We start from the raw sequence: 21,358 nt of genomic DNA, 5'->3' as shown, positions 1-21,358 counted from the left end.
CTGCATAAGCACAATGCTTCCTGCATCATAGGCATCCAGTAACTCTCTGGTGGATAACTTCTTTCTATGCATTGGGTGCATATCCTTACCTCCTTTTGTCTGCTAGCACTTGCATCTGCTATGTTTGTATTTCACTTAATATTGTTTTGTCTCCTCTTTTTAGTTGAGCATTATGAAAGATGAGCCAGAAGAGGCTGAGCTGATTTTGCATGACGCTCTTCGCCTTGCTTATCAGAGTGATAACAAGAAGGCCATCACTTACACTTACGATCTGGTAATTATCCTAACCATTTGGAGCTACTGATGAGGAAGTATGGATGTGGGGAAGGAATATTTTGTTGATTTATGTTCCTGACTGTTAGGATGAGGCCATCCTGAGCTTTTTTTTTTTTTTGGCAAATCCCTAGCAGGGTCACTTATAAGAGATATCTCAATTGTTACTTCAATAATGAATAAGACCTAGATTTGGTTATCAATAAAGTATATGCAACAAAATATTTACTTCTTACACCATTGCTGTACTGAGCTAGCAGATTAACTGGTGATACATTTTTCCCTATTTTTAACTATCATTTTAATTGAGGGGTGGGAGCAAAAGGAATCCCTAGCTTAGAGGTTTTTAAATGTCCTAAACTGAACAACAATTTGTAATTTGCTTTCAGATGGCCAATTTAGCATTTATACGAGGTCAACTTGAAAATGTAAGTAAATCATCTTGTAAATCGTCTTGAATTTGTAGCTAGATGTGGTGGCGCATGCCTGTAATCCCAGCAACTGGAAGGCTGAAGCAGGAGGATCATTGTGAGTTTGAGGCCAGCCTGGGCTGCATAGCGAGTTCAAGGCCAGTCTGCACTAGATAGTGAGATTGTGTCTCAAAAGAAAAATCTTGAATTTGTGAAGCCTCAAAGGAACTGTAGCAGGAAGAGTATAGGTTAAGCTCCTATCATAAAGAGACCCCACATTATAGGGTTTTTGTTTTTTTAAAATGCTATGTTTATTTTTTAATGCATTGTTCCATGGGTAGGCTAAGGACTAAAGGACAGTTTAGGCATTCTGGTGTCCATTACAGAAGCAAGGTTTTTTTTTTCTCAGATAAGTACTCCTGTACAAGGATGAGTTGATTCACCTCCAGCCTGTCAGGGAAAAAGAGAATGAAGGGCAAGTAGCATCCTTATAAGGTATAGTTAAAAGTTGTTCGTATTTTTTCTACCTGCAATTCTTGGGTAGGATTTTATGTGCTTATTCCTAGTTAAGAGGAAAGCTGATGTGCTGAAAATCAAGAAGATTTTATAACTACAGTGATACGAGGGACAATTAGCAGTCTGTTTTGGGACAATTAGCAGTCTGTTCTGCAGCAATTTGGATGAGAAGTTAATCTCTGAAGTTGGTTTGTACTCATCAAAAAGTAGTTTAAGGAATAGGATAAGGGGTCCTGATACTTTGGTCCATTCTCCTTTTTAGGAATACTGTTTTCTGTATTTGTCTGTGTGTTTACAAGGAATGATATGTGAGTGTGGTACCTAAAATTCATGGTCATCATAGATACTGGGGCACAAGTAAAGGAAAAATCTTTCCCTTATCCTTTTAGGCAGAACAACTTTTTAAAGCAACCATGAGTCACCTGCTTGGAGGGGGTATGAGGCAGGTAAGGACACTGTGTACTACTGATACCTCACTGAAGCAGTTTGCAAAATAGTCACGCTTCCTGGAAAGTCTCCTATCCTCCCACATACTGCTTTGACCAAGAGAGGTAGATTTTTTGCTTTTAGACCTTTATGAAAATGGCTACTGTTTCACTATTTCAGAAGGATGGTTGCTGAGGAATTCATAGTTGACTAATTTCCCTAAAAGATTAAACTGTGTGATTCTGAAACTAAAGGCATCCTAGAAGTTGATATGAAATATTCTGTGAGAAAATTTTATTTGTCATGGATTTTTCCTTTATCCTAACAGGAAGACAATGCAATAATTGAAATCTCACTCAAGTTGGCCAGTATCTATGCTGCTCAGAATAGGTAAGTAGTTAGAATCTAGCAGTTAGGGAATAACACTGTGGGCAGAAAATGCTGATCCATGGGATGTTACATAATCATTTCCCTAAAAGTCACCTGTGGTCTCCAGGAAATTGGGTATCATACTTCCAGGTGTTCCCCCCCCCCCCGCCTTTGCAATTCTAAGGGTTTTCCCTTTTTACTTTTGCTGTTTTTGCATTAATCTGCCATCAGGCTACCCTGTGATAAAGCTAGTCAGTTTGCTGTACTGGTTTGAAAGGAGATGGAAGTTAGAGTGGAAACGATAGTTTAGCTCTTCAGTGGAGAGAGCAATAGAAAAACTACAGAGGATGGTAGATTTTGAAGAAGCTGCAACGCTAATGTGTTAAGCATTAGCAAAAGAGGAAGTTAGGGATGAAGTTAAATGGTGAGAGTCACTGTGGAAGTATCTTGGTGCTTATTGGGTTATCCATTGTAGAAAATAATGACTATTTTTAAGGTTTGTGCAAAGGGTTTAGAATCAAGATGTTCTTTTTTTGGTACGGGGGATCGAACTCATGACCTCGAGCTTGCCAGGCAGGCACTTAAGCCACTGAGCTAAATCCCCGGTCCAAGATGTTCTGTTTAAGTGACTTGACCACTGCCTTTTGAAGATGTAGAGATGGTGATAGGTAGGTTTCTGGAAGACAATATAGCCAGAAATAGGGCCGGGGGCTGGCTTTACATAAGCAAGTCAAGAAAGAGGTGCTATTTTTAAAGTAGTTATTGAGTCTGAGTTATAAAGAAGAGACAGTCAGCTTTGGATATGAGCCAAAACCTGGGAACGCTGGCAGTGAGGGCCTTTCATTCCTATCAGTCTCTAAGTGGAAGTCAAAGATGAAGCAGGGCATAACAGAACTCCTCCAGAGATCGATTTTTTTTTTTTGGTATGGGAGATTGAACTCACAACTTTGTGCTTGCCAGGCAGGCGCTTAGGCCACTGAGCCAAATCCCTGGCCCTAGAGATTGATATTTTGAGGATCATTAGTTTAAAGAGAGAACTGAGGCTAGCTTCCTTTAGGATGTTACCTGCTGAAGAAGTTGATGCTAGAGGTTCAGAGTGACATTCATCAAGCCAAATACTGTACAAAGGGTGCTCTTTGAAGCCAGAAGCCCTCACACTGTCCCTGCTGTGCTCGTCACCACCAGCTCCTTCATTCTTAGCAGGACCTGCTTATTATCCCTGCAGCCTGATCCCAGGTGAAGTAGGCTAGGACTTCTGAGAGCCTTTGGTCTTGTAGAGCCATTGATGTATCCATTAGTGATTATCCTCTAAGTTATTCTATACTTTTCAGAAACATGAGGTGTTTTTTTGTTTTGTTTTTTTTTTTAAGCCATAGCTAGGTCCTGAGACCTAGAAAGTTTTTTTTCAATTTATTTTTTTTTAAACTTTTTATCGGTACCGGGTATTGAACTCACGACCGCCTGCTTGCAAAGCAGGCGCTTTTGCTGCTGAGCTAAATCCCCAGCCCCGAGACCTAGAAAGTTTGATACAAGTAGGAAAGAGAGTTGTTTGTAGACCTTTTCCTCTCATTGGGGACCTCTTGTGGCAGCCTCCTCCCTCATATGCTGGCCAGAGATTGTCCCTTCTCTTAAGATTTGAGTCCAGTGTAGGAAGAAGACAGTTCTGTTCTGAGAACAGCAAGACCATCAGAGCTCTTCTTGTAAAGCTAGAGAATAATGAGCTTTGTAGTGGCACTTTTGGTAAGAAAAGCAAGAATGAAAGCTGAGCTCCTATATGGAGAAGAATTTCCTGCTGTCATGGAAATGGACAGCAGAGTGAATCTGCTTGCTTGGGTGCCCTCACTAGTTAACGTATTGATCCAGGGCTAAATACCTTCCCATACCCTAGCTAGGAGTTCCAGTTCTGTAAGAGACTTTTATCAAAGACCTAAAGGTTGGATTAAGTATTAAGTGACCAGAGCTTCTCCGACGCTGCATGAAGGCCTAGAGTGCATCCTCCTGTGCACGAGGGAGCTGTTTTACCTCCCGTGCAGAGCCTGAGCCTTGCTCTGTGCAGGCGGTATTACTTTGACAGGTATGCGGCATTGCCACACAGGGAGTTACTTTGCCAGGTGGAGAAAAGGACTCTTGTGAAACTTGGTTATTGCAGGGGAGGAGTGCTGAAAGACTAGTGCTAGATATGTTAGTTATGAAAATTTGGCAGCACTTTTACCTTTTGATGTCTTAATTTACCTTACGTGTTGGTGACTTTCAGAAAAATAAAACTTCTGAGCGGTGGAAGAGTGACAGCCTGAAGAGACATTAAGCAAAGTTCCTCTTTGTTTTACTGAGATGGAAAAGATGAGGTCAGAAGAGTTTGAGGTAAACAACTGACCATTGATCTTTGTATTACAGACAAGAATTTGCTCTTGCTGGCTATGAATTCTGCATTTCAACTCTAGAGGAAAAAATTGAAAGAGAAAAGGAGTTAGCAGAAGATGTTATGTCAGGTAGGAAACTAAGTCTTCTGGGGTGTGTCTGTTCCACAAGGGCTTCACTGCTGCACTTAAAGAGAAAGATACCTGCATTCTGGAACTGTTTGATTGTTATAAGTCTTAGCAGAGGTTTTGAGATACCTTGTTTAAATAACTAGACTGCTGGGGCTGGGGATTTAGCTCAGCGGCATAAGCGCCTGCCTTGCAAGCAGGCAGTCGTGAGTTTGATCCCTGGTACCAATAAAAAGGAAAAAGACACAACAACAACAACAACAACAACAACAACAACAAAAACTAGACTGCTGGATTTTGGAAGTAGGGTCTCACTTTGTGGTTCGGGCTGGCCTTGAACTCACTGTGTACTCAGCCTGACCTTTGGACTCGCAGTGATCCTCCTGCTGCAGCATTCCATGTGCTGGGGTTACAGGCGTGTGCCACGATACTCAGTTTTTGTTTTTTAAACTCCTGGGTGACATTTTTCACTTTTCTTTGTGGTACTTGGGTTAACAGTAGCTTAGTAGGTCCTGGAGTTGCCCAGTGCTGGACTCAAACTTACTATCTTCCTGCTTTAGCTTCCTTTACTGCTGGGATTATAGCTGTGCACTACCATGCCCAGCTGAAATGTTTATAGTCTCTCTCTTAACTTTTAGTTAAACATAACTTGTAGGAATTTAGGGAGCAGAAAGGGAGGGCTCTTCTTTTATTTCTTAGTTCAGCCTCTATTCAGAATATTATGGGGCAGAGGATGTAGCTCAGCGGCACAAGTGTCTGCCTGGCAAGCACCAGGTCATGAGTTTGATCCCAGCAGCAAACAACAACAGAACGGCTGTGTAATCCTGCAGGTTAAAGATGAAGAAAAAGAATCTCGTGTTTCTGCAGTTCATTCTCATGGAGGCTAGGAATAATTGGAGTATGCGAGAAACTCTTGAACTCTTGGCTGTTTGGGTTTTTTAATTTAGTTTGAAGTATTAGGAATTTTCAGGTTTGGCATCTTTAACTCGGTTCAGTTACTACATGCCAAGACCTAGCGAGATAGGGGATACCACAGTCAACTGTATCATCCCTAGTAAGATCCCACAAGAGTTTCTGTGCCAGTTGTTTTCCAGTTCTGTCTTGAGCATGTGTAAAACTTCCTTGCAGTTCACTAAATCCAGTCCTTACTTTCCTCATTAAGAGCTCTGACCACGGGATCCCCGTCTACGGCTAGAGCACTCCTCTTGGCACTCCTCTGAGCACTTCACTGGTCTTTCCCTCCCCTTCCTGACCCTTGATGTGCTGGGCCGAGGGACCATCTGCAGCCTCTTGTTTTCCTGCCACCCTCATGCCCTGGCACATGCCGTATAATCTTGTACCTTTAACACGGTGATACTTTGATTCATGAATGCTTTTGTTTGTGAATAATTTGGCTTGCAAACAGAAGCATTTGACAGAATTTTGTTTTTGTTTGTGAGCTCTGTATCAGGTAACGAACACCTTTTCCAGAATCATGGAACAAAATTGATGAACTGAGGCACCACTGGGATCAAACCTTCAACCTTGGCTCCCTCCAAACAGCTAACTTACGGATCTGCTGACTTAAGGGGCCTTAACCTGACTTGAATGTTGACTGCTCACCTCACACTTAACGTATCCCATGTCCAAAATGTGTCCCTTGATTTCTGCCACTCAGACTTAATCTCTACCAGACGACCCCAGCTTAGTAATGGTACCAATATTCACAAGTTGCTTGGTCAGGCGCCTAAGACTGGTCCATGATTTTCTCATTCCTCATAGTTTATCCATCAGCAGGTTATGTTGGCTCAGCCATCAGAGCATGTCAGAGCACAGTTCATCCTCTTACCCAGCTGCTGTAGTTTGCATTAACAGTTTCTTGCCTGGATTCCTATAACCTCACAGGCTTCCCTGTTTCCTTCCCTTTACTGCCTTACATAATCTTTTATCTATTCAGCAGGCAAAGTGATCTTTTGAGGACCTCAGTGTCATAGTACCACCGTTAGAGTGAATCCAGAGTCCCCCTCTGGACCGCGGAGGCCCTCTGATCTGGCCCCCACTTTCCTCTCTACGTCATCTGCTGCACGCGCTTTGCTGATCTCATGCTCACCACACTGCACTTTGTGCTGTCCTGTGTGTCCTGGCCTTTTGACATCTCAGTCTTTCTCTTTCCTTCTGTCTCGTGCTTCCCCACTTAGCTCCATTCAGGTCTCTGCTTCAGTGCGGTGTCACTTCCTTAGAGCCCTGCCCTAACAAAAACAGTTGTCTGTTCCCAATGTAGTTTTGCTCTTCCTCTTGGTCCTTTCATTTTCTAATCTTGAAAGTAGAGGTGTGTGTTGTGTACTTATGTTTGTGTTGCCAAGAAAAGTATATGTTTGTTCAAGTGTCAAAGAGGGATTGAGGAGTCATCTGGTTGCTTATTACCAAATGCTTGGTACCCAGGACAGTGCTTGGCACATAATAGAGGTTCAGTAGTTAATGAAAGAACAAAGACTGACAAGTAGATACAGTTTGATTGTAGTGTGTGGAACCTGCAAAAGATATAAAAACAAGGGTTACAGTCAACTACATCAACTGTTCACACTGTTGCTAGTTTATGTTTACAGCATGGACGTTCGTTTTTTGTTTTGCTTTGTTTTGTTTTGAGACAGGGTATCACTGTAGGTCAGGCCAGCCTTGAACTTGCTTATGTAGCCTAGGATGGCCTTGAACTCACAGCAATCCTCCTGCCTCGGCCTCCTCTGAGTGCCAGGAACCCAGGCATGCACCACCACACCTGGCTTGATATTAGTTTCTTAAGAATGTAAACGCACCATTTTTAATTCCAAATGTAATACCAGTTACCACTGAAGAAAAAGTCTTGCTACTAAGAAAGTAGCTGTTATGGCTGGTCCGATGGCAGTGAGTTATCAGAACTTATTAACATTAGTGTCACTAAAGTTGGTATACCACCCCCCCACTGCTAAATTTGACTGGCTTTAAAAAAAAAAAAAAAAAAAGAAAGTAGCTGTTATTTTTTAGTATTTGTCTTTTCTAGCTTTCTCACCTGTGTTCTTTATATTTTAAATAAATTAGAGATTATTTGTAACTTATTTTTTATAATTAATACATCTTTTTCTCAAGGCAAGGGAATTTTTAGACAGAGCAAGCCAATTTCTATTACAAACAATCTTATTTTTTCCAGAAAAGAAATTAAATCCTACTCAGTTTTGAACAAAGCAGATAATTACAGATTTATGTGCTTTTATTGGTGTGACTAACTCTACCCTAATAGAGGGCATTGTTTAAGATCATGTTTAAAACTTGGTCCAGAGTAGTTTGTTTGTCATGTCCTAGATACATTTGTAATTATATGTGTAATTAGTGGGAAATGCCTATAAAAAATTAAGTGAAAATGTTAGTTGCCACAGTTAGGAGGAACTAATTTTCTAGAATACACAGATTGAGTGCAGTGGTACCTCAGTTCATGAACTCAATTCTTTCCATGATTCTGGTAATAGACAGGACAACTACTTTCCCCATAAGGTCAACATTGAACCCAACCATTGAATTTGATATGATTCTTGTCTAACTTGGTTTGCAACCAGAATTGTGGAGAGAATCAAGTTGATGAACTAAAATACTGCTGTATAAACACAGAAAATTTTCTTTTGGTTGGCAGATTTATAGAAATTTATATCTCATTTGTATTTTTCTGGATAGTCTATAATTTTGTACAAGTTTATATTTGTCTTGTTACACTTTAATTTCTGCTGCTACGTACATAATATAATAAAAAGTCAGTAATATTTCAAGGCTTAATTTAAAACAGGATTTTTTTGCCATACCTCAAAACCAATCTTTTTTTATTCATTTGTTCATTTATTTATTTTTTAACCATGCTGGGAATTGGACCTCGGGCGTCCTGCACGGGGGCTGTGCTGTACCACTGGGTCACAGTCCTTCGACCAGTGTATTTTTAACTGTACTAGTGTCTTCTGGTATTTACTTCCACATTTCTTTTTTTTTTCTTTTTCCTTTTTATCGGTACCAGGGATCGAACTCACGACTGCCTGCTTGCAAGGCAGGTGCTTATGCCACTGAGCTAAATCCCCAGCCCTACTTCCACATTTCTAAATAACACAAAATTGTTGTTGCTTGATTTGTTACTTTGGGAAGCTATTGATTCATGCACAAGTGAAGATTTGTTGTTGTTTTTTATTTCTTTCCTTCTGTTTTTTTTTTTTGGTCTTTTTGAGACAGGGCTTCAAAGGTTGGCTTTGAGCTCATCTTGTCACACTGGCCTCGATCCTGTGGCACTTCTCCTGCTCAGCCTCCCGAGTACTGGGGTTATAGGTGTGTGGCACTACACTTGGTACTTCTCTTTTTTTTTTTTTTTTTTTTTAATTTATTTTAAATAGAAAAAAGCAGAAAAATCAATAAGCAAACTAACCAGAACAACAATAACAACAAAAGTAAAACAGTAGCAATGTAGGTTTTCAAAATAAGATGTTAGGAATTTAACAGAGGTTGTTATGTTGCATATTGTCATCTTTAAAATAGGTGCTCAGGTTACTAGGTATAGGAATAAAGCAAAACAATCATAAGGAACAAAACACTGGATTTCAAAAACAAGATGAAAGGAAATTTCCCTCAGTAATGCATATTGTTATCCTCCAAATAGATGCTCAGACTACCAGGCTTAGGCCTGCGAAGTCAATCAAATAGTACAAGCACTAAGTAGTTGTTACTCTTACTATTTTACTTCAGTTGCTGTCCTGTCAGCTGAGTTCCTCCGGATCAGCCAGTTGCTTGGAGGGGGTGGACGGCCCATGTGCCAGCTGGCTCATGGGAAGGCACAGTCTGGCCTCTTGATTTTCTTCCCATTCCCTTTTTGTTGTTTTATGTTGTGTTTTGAGACAGGGTCTCACTGTGTAGTGCAGCTACCCTTGAACTCTGCAGCCCAAGCTGGACAGTGATCCTCCTGTCTTTGGCTCCCAAGTGCTGGGGTTACAGGTGTGCAGCACCACACCGGCTTGGATGATCAAAGACTGAGCACAGTTTTTGGTTATGTCTGTATTATGAATATATAAGTAGTGTTGTTCGTGCAAGTAATGATGTGATTACATAATTAGGTTTGTGATTTTATGTACAACTTTTTTTTTTTTTTTTGTCTTTTTCCTTTTTATCGGTACCGGGGATCGAACTCACGACTGCCTGCTTGCAAGGCAGACGCTTATGCCGCTGAGCTAAATCCCCAGCCCCTTATGTACAACTTTTTGCTTTTTCTCTTCTACCTTGCTGTTTTGGTTGCCTGGCATTCTTCACCTAACCGTAGTACTTGTTTATCATTTCCTTTATAGTTTTTTGGTGACTGGGTCTCACTCTTTCGAACTTGAGCTGGCAGTGTAGCCCAGGCTGGCCTCAAACTAACTGTAGTCTTCCTGCCTCAGTTTCCCAAGTTCTGGGATTACAGGCCTGTGCCACAATGCTTGGGCGTTTTTCACGGGAAGCTCTGCTGGGGTCCAGGGAACACACTGGCTCACTTCTCATTGGTGTGTCTGGCTTGATCATCGTTGAGCGCTGTGTCTCCCACAACTTTTTAATGCTCTCATCTTCCTAGACTCGTGCCTACTTTTTTTAATCCTTGTAGCTTTTACTTGTTTCATTCCTCAACTGCTATTGTCGTATTTTAGGAAGGTATGGAGATAAATTCATGTGTTTACTTCAGAATGGTGTGTCTACATTTTAATCCAGTCTCTTGTTACTGGACATCAAGGTGGTGTCCAGATTGGAGCACGTTCTTAACCCTGAACTTCTGGGTCAAAAGCATCACGGTTTAAGGTTATCCAATATTGCCACATTGCATTTGAAAGAACTGTGAATTTCCCTTCCTGGGTTTTGCTTTTATTTACTTTGTGACTTGGTTAAATTTTTGAATTGCTGTGTGCTTTGGATCTCAAGAATAATATATTTTAGGAGAAGTGAATGTCTTAATGTATATAAATGACTTAATACCTAATACACAGTAGCACCTTTATTATTATTAGTTTTGTTACTGGAATAAGATCATGTGTCCTCTCTCCCTGAAACTCACTGATTTTTGTAGCCATTTAGCTTTGTGGTAAAACATAGATGGATTATGCAGTGGGGGGTTTTTTTGGTAGGAAGTAAGGCTTGTTCCTTTTTGTAAAGACACTAACTGGTTATATGTCCTTCCCTTTATGTTTATAGAATGGCTGGCTTTGTTTTTAACAAAAGGAAAATATGAAGCAAACATTTGCATAAAGAGTTATAAAAATAGCCGGGATATAGCTCTGCAGCACAAGCGCCTGCCCCACAAACACAAGATCCTAAGTTTGATTTCTGGTACCAAGAAAAAAACAGTTACAAAAATAGACAGTGACACTGTGCTGCCAGAACCGTGGGAGCTCTGTGTGTGCCGGCCCGTTCCGTCCCCTTCCTAACCTCTGCTGAATGTGGCCTCCACCTTGCCTTTGTTGTGGCTTTCCTATGTTTCCGTTAAGATGGCATTTAGTTTTTCCATGTTTGATCTTAAAACTTAGAGATAAATGGATCACACAGTGTTCTCAGTTCAGGATATTTTTATTGCATGAGGCTTTAGAATTAAATCTGAATTTATTTTTATGTCTTTTATTTTTCTTAATGTTTGACAGATGTTAAGTAGCTATCCTGTTCCAGATATTATTCTAGATTCAAATAGCAGCAAATCAGGTAAAATTCCTTGCTGTTTTGGTGCTTAATGCTTACACAGATACATCTCAGCATTGGAAATTTTGTTTTCATGTTTCCTTTAGAAAATATCTAGTCGGGGCTGGGGATTTAGCTCAGCGGCATAAGCACCTGCCTTGCAAGCAGGCGGTCGTGAATTCGATCCCCGGTACCGGAAAAAAGAAAAAGTTTCAACATTTAAACTTTTTAATTTATTTGGCATTTGTTTTTATGTGAAATTGGTAAGTACTTTTTTTTTTTTTAGTGGTAGGAGTTGAACCTTAGGCCTTAGGCGTTCTGAGCAGGCCTTTTACCAGAGTTACACCCTTGAGCCCTCCCTTCCCAGCAACTGTTTTCTTAAAAATAATAATCTGGCTGGGGATTTAGCTCAGTACTATAAGTGCCTGCCTGGCAAGGTTTTGGTAATGGGGAGTTCGATCCCCAGTACCAAAAATAATAATAATCCTCATTAAAAATTTTGGTTTCTTTTAGGGTTTTCTGTTCTGAATTTACTGTGCATTGTTTGAATTGTATTTTGAGTTATATGTTAATATAGTGCTTTTTTGGTAAAATTTCTTTCCACTTTTCTATTCGTTTTCTCAAGAGCTTTAAAGTTTGTTTTTTCAAGTCCCTGAGATACTGGGAGATCAAATTATTAGATTTGCTTTGGGGAGAGATTTCTGTCTAAGGGTATACCTTTACTGCACCTAGTGGAAAATGTCAACCAAAATTAGGTTAAATAGCCAGTTATTGTCCCTGTAACTGAGGTTGGGTGATAAGGGCAGAGGTGGTCACAAAGGCTCAGGTTTTGTCTGTCTCTCCTCACGATCATGTCAGGGGATTAGCCTTTTCCTTATGCTCCCTTTGGGATTGAAAAGTGACTGTAGAAGTTCCCAGGAATCTCATCTCAAAATGGCATTGTCCAAGGGAAAGAAGACATCTTTGATGTTTCTCTTAGCATCAAGGCAGTCTCTTCTGAAGGGCCCAGGTAGATCTAGCTTTACTTCTGATTGGCTAGAATTGGGTCTCAAGTCATTTCTAACCTGGTCTTTGACAAGAAAAATGGGATTATTTTGACCAGCTAAAACTGGTCAATACCCATTTGTAACAGAATGGGAGGCCACCTCTGCTGAGTCATGTGAGGAAAGAATGGGACAGGGACAAACAGCTACTGTGCTAGAAAAGGATTTGCAATAGTAGGTCTTCCCCTGAGGGACAGGGTGAGACTCTTACAGTTTTCTTCATCGAAATGCAACAGCTGTTTTACGAAATTTGATTCTAACTGGTACTTTACTGAAACTGTTTGCTTTTTAAAGTTGATTTTGATGTTTCCCGATTTATAATTACACAGTTGGAAAATCATGACAATTGTTTCAGATAGTTACACTTCTGTCTCCTTCTTGTCCTTTATTAAATTCAGCTTATTGGATATAACTTTAGACCAACATTAAAATAGTGGTATTAGGCAACTTCATCCTATGTCTAATTTTGTGCAAAACTATGTATTTATTATATATGTAGAGCAAACCGGGCTTGCTTGTAGATTAATTATTCAGTGTGTTGCTGGATAATACTTAGTAGTGATATTTTATGTACAATGTTTAGAGTTATTTTCCTGTTAGGTCCATAGTTTATTTCTCTTGTCATTGCAGTGTTGTATTTATGTAACAAGATAAACATACGCATTTTATACATTGGAATAATCTGATCTCTCCCCTGAAAGTTGCCTACACCCCAACTCTCCTTTGGAGTTGGTTCCCTGGGGCCTTTTTCTTACTTCTCTATTGCTTTCACATTTAAATTTCTGTAATTTTCTTGATTTAATTTCAGTACGCGGGACAGTACCAGGGACACAATAAGCATTAGCAAAAGCCTGTTGAAAAAAAAAATAAATGGGTAGGCGAATTTGAGATTTTATTTTTCTTAGAAGCTTTCTTAAGGAATTATATATGTAAGTATAGTATGTAGTATTGTCTTACATATCTAAGATCATAGTCCTTTTCCTAGGTTTTTTTTTGTTTTTTGAGACAGGGTCTCACCAGGTAGTTCAGGCTGGCCTAGAGCCGCACGCTGGCCTTAAACTCACAGCGATTCTCCTGCCTCAGCCCCCGCTCCCACCTCAGTTGGGGATTACAAGCATGGGTCACCATGTCTGGCTTTCCGAGTTTTTAATTTTATGGATTTATTTCTTTAAAAATTAATAAAAGATTTTCATCTTGATTTCGTCTCCTCCTACTCTTGAAAGCTTTATTAGCAAAAATATTTCTGGAAGTGGAAGTGTTTGGGTGGGATAACTGGTTGCGTGTTGTTTGGAAGCTGGGGCCTGACTTGAGTCCTAGATCTGCTGCTGCTGAGCGTCGGAGGACTTACCTAGCTTCTCTAGTCTCAGTTTCTTCATTAGTATGTACGAGTAGTGACAGGGCCCACCACACACTGTCATGAGAATTAAGTGCTCTAAGCTGTGACTGATACACAGCCATAGTGCCAGAGTTTTGTGGGATGGATATATTAATCTGTTTTCTTAAATGACTTGGTTCCTGTATTTATTCATTACTCTAAATTTGTGAAGGATCTTCCTAGGTAGTCATATTTTTTCTTGGTTTCTGTCAATTTTGTTGATCTTTTCAAAGAAACAATTTTACAAATTTCTTTCTTTTTCTAGTTATGTAAAAATTTAATAGCTTTAATATTTTTTTTCTATCAGCAATGGCTTTTACAACTGTAAGCTTAACCTGTGTCATAAATTTTGGTATGCTGTGCATTTATTTTTATGAGTTTCATAGTATTTTCTAATTTTTCTTACAATTTATAAAGTATATTGATTAATTTTTAAATTTTTGTGAATTGCTCAAATTTCCCTGTTGTTTTCATTTTCATTGTAACTGGCCAGTACATTTGTATGATTTTGGTCCTTCTAAATTTATTGAGTCTTGCTTTATGTGTGTTTTCTTGTTGGGTGGAATGTCTTATATATATCTTGTTAGGTCTAGGTGGTTTATATGTCATTATTTGATTTCATCTTTTTTTTTTTTTTTTTTTGGTACTAGGGATCAAACTCATTACCTTGCACTTGCCATGCAAGCTTTTTTGTCTTTTTGACTTTTTTTTCTTTTTTATCCGTACCAGGGATCAAACTTACAACCACACACTTGCAAGGCAGGCGCTTATGCCGCTGAGCTAAATCCCCAGTCCTTTTTTGTCTTTTTGAGACAGGATCTCTCTATGTAATTCAGGCTGGCATTGAGTTCACTTTGTAGCCCAGGCTGGTCTTGAACTTGCAGTGATCCTCCTGCCTCAGCTTCCTGAGTGCTGGGATTACAGGCATGTGCCACCACACCCCGCTTCCATCTAGTTTATCTGAAAAAAAATTATTTTTAAAAATTTGATCTGTTTTAAATTTTATGTATCTTTATTATAAATTACTAAACTTTTCTCTATTTAGGGTAGTTGTTACATTTTAGTTTGATGTTATCAACTGTATCTTCAGGTTTTCCAAGTTATTTTTCAGTGTATTTTGTAGGAAGCTGTGGTTGCATTCTTTTAAAAACCTGAGAATCAGTTGTCTTGTGATAGAATTAGTATGTAAAGTAATAATTTTTACATTTTAAAAACTGTTTTCCACATGTGTTCTTTTCTGTTTTCAGTCCCTCCTATGGGGGGTTTTCTCTCTTCCTCCTCCCTTTATATTCCGGAGGGAAGGCATATATGTTGCTTTTCAGTTCTATAAGTAGTAACCTAAAAATTTCTTCAAGATATGTTTAACTGATTAGAGGAAGAAAACACCTTTTTTCAGATTCTTCTGTGAGGTAAGTACAGTTTGGCATTCTGCCTTTTGCTTTTCCTGGTGATTTAGAAATCCTAATTTTTCTATATGATCTGGAATTTTAGACTTAATGCTGTTTATCACAGAGGATTCTGAAGTTAGCTTATCTACCTGTTTTGTAGGTAGTCTATTTCCCCTGCCTGAGTGGCTTTTCAGAACAAAACTAAACAGCAGCATAGGATGAGCGAGTTGTGTCCGTCAGGGACGTGGCGAGTGCTTTAGGGCCAGGGCTCTGAGCCCCCGGCCCGCGGAGCGCGTCCTGGTGACTGCGTCCTCCTGCTCAGGACTTGCCCTGAGGATGTCGGTCACCAGAACACTTCCTTCTGTCTTCTGCTTCTTGTATTTATCCTGTCTCCTTCCAATTTTTTTGTCCATATTTTGGGCATTTCTTCAGCTTGCATTCCAGATTACTGATTTATTATTCAGAAGGGCCAGTTCTGTATTTTTCTTCCTCAGATTTGTTAAAAGAGATTTTCAAGCGAAAGTGTGGAAAATTTAATAAAAACCATGTACCTTCCCCTTAGCCTTATCAAGTTTCTGTATTTTGCCATCTATGCTTCAGAAGGGTGTTTCGTTTGGTTTGGCTTGGTTTGGTTTGGCTTGGCTTGGTTTGGTTTTGGAGGGTAAGTTTAAACTCTGTACACCCGGTCCTTGCTTGGTGCAGCTGCTCCCCTGAATTTGGTCTCGGTTCCCGGCTTATTCTGTAGTTAATGTGGCATTGTACTGTGCAGTTGTTTCTGCAGTTTACTGTTTTCAGTCAACATAACGCTGTTGAAATTTGTCCATGTTGATACCGAGAGCAGTTTTTGTCGCATGGAAGCCGTTTGTTTGCTTAACCAAAGGTCTGCTATGGTGCATCTCCCCAAAAGGGGCAACTTCTTGGGGCATTTCCGTGTCCCAGAAATAAATGCTGCTTGGCCATCTTAGCGTACATTACAGTACATTTAGGAGTTCTGTTTGCTGTATGTTGAGTAAGAGTTTCTGTCATAAGCCCTAGCTCCTTCAGGAACTGCTTTTTTTCCTTTTTTAGATGGGATCTCACCATGTTGCTAAGTGGCCTGGCTGGCCATTTGGCTGTCAGTCTCCCAGAGAGCTGGGACTACAGTCCTGTGTACAGTGCCTGGACTTGTGTATCAAGTTTTCAGGAGTGTATCTAGCTTTTTGTTCCTAAAAATAATTCCTGAAAAGTGCAATTAAAGTTTGAAGAAATAAATGTGTCCCTGTCTTCGGGTTAAATGATTCTTTGGGAGTGTCATATAAGCAACTTCCATTTATTGTCAGTTATTAAGCTATCTGATTTTATTTAACTTTTAGCAGTTTCTGTATTATTTCAAGAACCATGTTTCAACAAATTATTCAAATAAATATAAATTATTTCTAAGAAAGGGAGCTATTTTTTGATACTTTATTAAGTCTATGAACTTTTCTCTTGGCATTATGCTAACAGTGTTCTTATGGAGGCTTTTTATTTTCTGAAGTTCTGTTATAATGTGCTTTTATTTCTTCCTTAGTCATACTTTTAGTCTAGGCTTTTTGAAGATATTTCTGTTTTTGTTGTCAGAATGTTGTATAAATTTATATGTACTTTAAAAATACTCCTTAGGAATACGGGTAGAATTATACTTCATTGATTATGCTTTCTGCCTTTTTTTCCACTCTAGTGAGTTGCCATTCCTGATAACAGGGCTAATGGTTTCCAAGAATGGCCCATCATTTTGTTCTTACAGTTTGTGATGTGTGTTTGTTTCTGGCAGCGTGACGATGAAACCCAGGGCCACGCATGCTAGGCAAGGACTCTACACTTGAGCTACATCTTCAACCCTGTATTCTTACACTTTTTTTTTGTACTGAGTATTGAACTCACAACCTCGTACTTGCCAAGCAGTTACTTATGCCACTGAGCTAAACCTCTGCCTTGTAGTTTTGAAGTACACTATTGACTGTATTTTCTAAATATGAACTATAAAAGTACATATTTTTTAAAACCATAGTGACATTTAAAGACAATGCAAATCCCAGAAAGATAACTGCAGTATTCCAAGTTTTAAATTTGTTAAAAATCACTTATCTGCATGGACTTGTTTGTGCTTGATGTGGTGTTACAGAGATTTATGTCATTCTTTGCATTTTTAACTGCCTTGTTATGTAACAGTTTAATCTCAGTATTGTAAATATTAAGCTGCTACTTGATAAGTTTTTGCTCAATATTTAAAACAATTTTTTGATTGTCTATAGTAATTTTTTGCCTTAATACTTCTTTTTAGTAAAGAAGTGTGTCTTTACATGGGACATTTTGTTGGTATCATGTTCTGTTTTATTTTTCTAGTTCTATTCATAAATTAATACACTTTATATTTACAAAAATAATTTTCATGCACATTGTTTCTTTGAACATAAATGTATGAGACATCTAAAACTACTCCTACCTTGATTTTTAAAACATGATTAGTATTGGCGTTTTATGTATAACTACACAAGAACAAGTAACTTTAGATTTCTGCAGAAAGAGAAGCTTCATTTTTTTATTTTATCCTGTTATCCCTGCAGCTGTCCTCATCCACAGCTGCGTTTTACTTAAACTCTCTTCAATAATTGATCACAGTTTTATTTGATAGCACAGTCTTTAAATTGTATGCCGGTTCTAAATTTTTGGAGAGCTTTGAAGATACGGAGCGGGTTTGCAGTGAGGGATAGCTTTGCTGGTGAACTCAGCCGCACCTCTTCAGCTGGGCATCTGCTGATTTTGTTCCGTAAGATTCAGGCACTTCTTCGTGTCGTCCTTCACATGGTGGCCATTTTGTGCTGTGTACAGCCTTCTCCACATTATTTGGGATCATCTTGCAGAAGTCTTGTGTAAGCTGATACTGGTTACTGGTCTCTAGATCTTTCTTCAGTTATTTTTATGTGGTGGTAGGTGTTTTTAAGGTTTATCCCTTTTCGGACATTGTGTGGTTGATTCTATAATGTATTGAGCGGTGCTGTCATTCCAGCCTTTATTACTCTTGAAAACTGTAATAACTGTTTAAATTTGGTTTGAGGCTTTCCATTCAGAATTTTGAATATTCTCTAGTTTCTTACTGCATTTTTTTCCTGTTTCATTGACCTTAGACTCTTGTTGTTGATTCTATTTTGAGTTTTTATGTCTCTTTTAATAAATTACTAGTTTTACATTGCATTGCTCTTTAGAATGTTAATCTGCTTAAGATGTGTACGGAGAAGTTCCATGATTTTAGCTAATAAAGCATGGATTTTAAATCGCCTAAGTTATCTTTTTTCAGCATAGCCTAAGTGGCCTGAAACCTTTGTGGCTTCTTGTGACCCAAATGATGAGGTAGATTGGCTGACTCTTGCTTTGCCTTCTATGACACACTTGTCACCTCCACAATGTTCTTATTTTCTTCTTAGTGGAAGAAAAAGCCAATACCCACCTTCTCCTGGGCATGTGCTTAGATTCCTGTGCACGATACCTTCTGTTCTCCAAGCAGCCATCCCAAGCACAGAGGATGTATGAAAAAGCTCTGCAGATTTCTGAAGAAATACAAGGTGAAAGACACCCACAGGTAACAAAGGAAGACACGGTCTTGAGAAACCATGGGCTTGAAATGCCACCCTCATTGCAAAATTAGTTGGCATGTCCTCAAGCCTAGTTAGTGCATTCAGTTTTTACTGTAGCCACAGGATTTGAGGTTGCTGGTCAGGTAGTAAGTCCACCCATTTCATGATTCATGGATTGAACAAGAGACTACCTTTCTATGAGGCGGATCTAACTAGGTGCCCCATGTTTCTGTATCTCTGGCTGCAGTGCAGAGCTGGTGCTGAATGGACCCTGCAGCCATTTCATTAGACTCTTACAAGAATCAAGTTAATAGTGAATTTCCTTGCCTCCCTTGTTCCATGGTTAAAAAAGGAACAAGGAAAAAGAGGAACTGCTTTTTTTGTTTGTTTGTTTGTTTTGAGACAGGGTCTTGCTGTGTATTTCAGGCTGGCCTTGAATTCACTGTGGAGGCAGGCTGGCCTTGAACTTGCAGTGATCCTCCTGCCTCAGCCTCCTGAGTATGGGATTGTAGGTATGTTCCACCATGTTGGGCCAGCATTAAATTTTAAAACACAGCATTAAAATTTAGTGTTACAGAATTTAAGCACAACATGCAAAATTTTGAGTTAGAGCTTTAAATACATTGAATTGAAATCTGACTTCTTCAAATATGACTTCTGTCAAAGTAATTCTTAGAGGTAGTCTATGAATGCTTCCAGCTGCAACATAAGATTTCTTAACTACACTGAATATGAAATGTTTGGGAAAATAATTTGAGCTATGAACGATCTCCAGGGATTTTGGACGTATTGAGTGTGCTCTAAGGGGACCAAGATACAATGGCAAGCACAATTCAGATTACTAAGTACTAGAATCAGGGATCTACAGAATAACTTCAGTGGAGGATTAAAGTATACAAGTTTATCAGTACCAAAATTTTAAATACTCTTAATGAGATTCTTCCTAAAATAGACGTTTCTTTTTATTTTGATGAGCCTCAAGATCAGCAGCACAGCATTATAATACAGTAAGGTTCTAGAGGCAGACAAACGCTAGGGGACTGGCTTCTCCAAATTGCTGAACCTTTTTTTTAAGAGTAGCAAGTATTTATTAAACAAAAAAGCTTTGTCTAAGAGGGTAAGAAGGGGGTCCCACATGGTTGCTCCGGGGAACCTGCTTCTCAGGGGAGTTTTATACAATCCAGAGATGAGATGGGTACAAACTTGGACAGAATGATGGTTAACTAATAAGATTACAAGTATTGTTGCTTAGGTAACATTGAGCCAATGGAAAATCACAAGGTGGGTTTGAAGTGGGCTAAAACTAAGTAACCAGTAAAATTAAAACTGTAGTTGCTTAGGTAATATTGATTAAATGGGGATCCAATGGGGAAGCAAGTCGCCTCATAAGTGCGAGTGAGACGAATAAGGACTTCACTGGAAGGGATGGGTTACGGAGGTCTTGGTCCTGCACCCAGGGTGATGTCTGTCTGCTTGTCTTTTCTGTCTTTCTGAGACAGTGCTTCACTATGCAGTTCAGGTTGGCATTGAACTCACTTTGTAGCCCAGGATGTCCTTGGCAGAAGTCCTCCTGCCTCAGCCTCTCTAGTGCTGGAGTTATACGCAGGATACCTATTTGGAGTATCAATCATGCTGTTCATCCCTTGGGGAAGTGTATGAATGTGGCCATTCCAGTCTGTCCTGAGGTCTGACTTTCAACAAGTGCACCTCCAGCCACAGCTGTCTTCTGCACTGACCTCTAGGACTCAGCCCTGTCTGACTGCCTATATTTCTAAATTTAGCTGTCTATAATACTAGCGATACAGAGGAAGTGCTAGATGTCTAATATGCCAAGTTCCTGTTCCCTGAAGTTGAAGAATGAATTCTAAGGAACAGTGGAGACCAAGAGTAGGAAAACTTACTGGGAGAAGGAATGGGGAACGAGAATAGCTCCTGAGATACAAGAGGGCTCCCAGGTGGGTTCCCAAGCCCGCTTCTCAAAGGAAGTTTTATAGAGCAGAATCATGGTCAATTTAGGTCAAAACTTGTGATTAACCAGTAAGATTGCAAGTGTAGTTGCTTAGTAATATTGATCCAATGGTAGTGATCTGTAGTTTTGGTGTTAGTGTCCTGGTTGGAGAGGATGACCCACCCTAATAATAAGGTAACGGGGAATCTCAAAAGGGTGATGCCAATAATCTCAAATTTCTGTTTATCCTTTAAGGAAATATGTAAATCTAGCCTTTGTGACTTAATCTGCTTCAGATGGGCCTCCAACCAGTTGGGTTGTGTTCTTTTCTTCTGCACTGATTTCCTAGAGGGCTCAGCCCTGTCTGACTGCCTACAGTATTTCTGCCTAATTTAACTGTCTCCAGTATTCCCCCTTAGAAGAGAACTAGTTCCCATCTAGCTGCTTCAGGCTGAGAAGGGTCAGTGCAGGGGAAACCACAGTGGGCCTTCTCCAGAGAGCTAATCTAATGGGCCCTACTCGCCAAAGCCAAGCTGCAGCTTAGCAGTTGTGAGCTCCCTTTACAAGGTACATCTGGTGGGTCCCAGGAGAGTTGTCGTTGGGGTCCATCTGCATGATCATGTGGAGCTTGGCAGCCTCTTTTTATCATAAGCGAGGGTGCACCAGGGAAAGGCAGGTATCTGAGTCTCCTTCCAGGCACCTCAGTGGGACCTTCTAGGTGATACAGGGGAAATGCTAAATGTCTGATTCTCCAAATTCAAGATCCCAGATGTCAAAAGAATGCTAAGGACAACAGAGGCTCAGGGTAGGAACATTTATTGGGAAAAGGAATGGGGAATAGGAATAGCTCCTGAATGGGCTG

At 39.7% G+C, this 21,358-nt stretch overlaps 1 protein-coding gene across 7 annotated transcripts in view; it reads left to right on the top strand.

Moving 5' to 3' along the window:
* The window catches only part of Ttc19 (tetratricopeptide repeat domain 19), a 41,617-nt gene that overhangs the window by 2,084 nt on the left and 18,175 nt on the right, over window positions 1-21,358 (top strand). For all 7 annotated transcript variants that reach the window (XR_010045303.1, XM_063242473.1, XM_063242472.1 and 4 more), the window contains exons 3-8: window positions 164-274; window positions 663-701; window positions 1,589-1,645; window positions 1,954-2,015; window positions 4,389-4,483; window positions 18,399-18,553. Coding sequence is in view for 6 of the 7 variants with exons in the window: in XM_063242473.1 (XP_063098543.1) it covers window positions 164-274; window positions 663-701; window positions 1,589-1,645; window positions 1,954-2,015; window positions 4,389-4,483; window positions 18,399-18,553 (519 nt within the window). In the remaining variant the exon portion in view is untranslated. The remainder of the gene's footprint in view (window positions 1-163; window positions 275-662; window positions 702-1,588; window positions 1,646-1,953; window positions 2,016-4,388; window positions 4,484-18,398; window positions 18,554-21,358) is intronic.

The sequence above is a fragment of the Cavia porcellus genome, unplaced genomic scaffold (genome assembly GCF_034190915.1).
Source record: "Cavia porcellus strain 051 isolate PalLab524CR breed Dunkin Hartley unplaced genomic scaffold, mCavPor4.1 scaffold_32, whole genome shotgun sequence".
Taxonomy (NCBI): domain Eukaryota; kingdom Metazoa; phylum Chordata; class Mammalia; order Rodentia; family Caviidae; genus Cavia; species Cavia porcellus.
The sequence above is the reverse complement of the archived record's forward strand: the minus strand, read 5'-3'. Positions and strand labels throughout refer to the sequence as shown.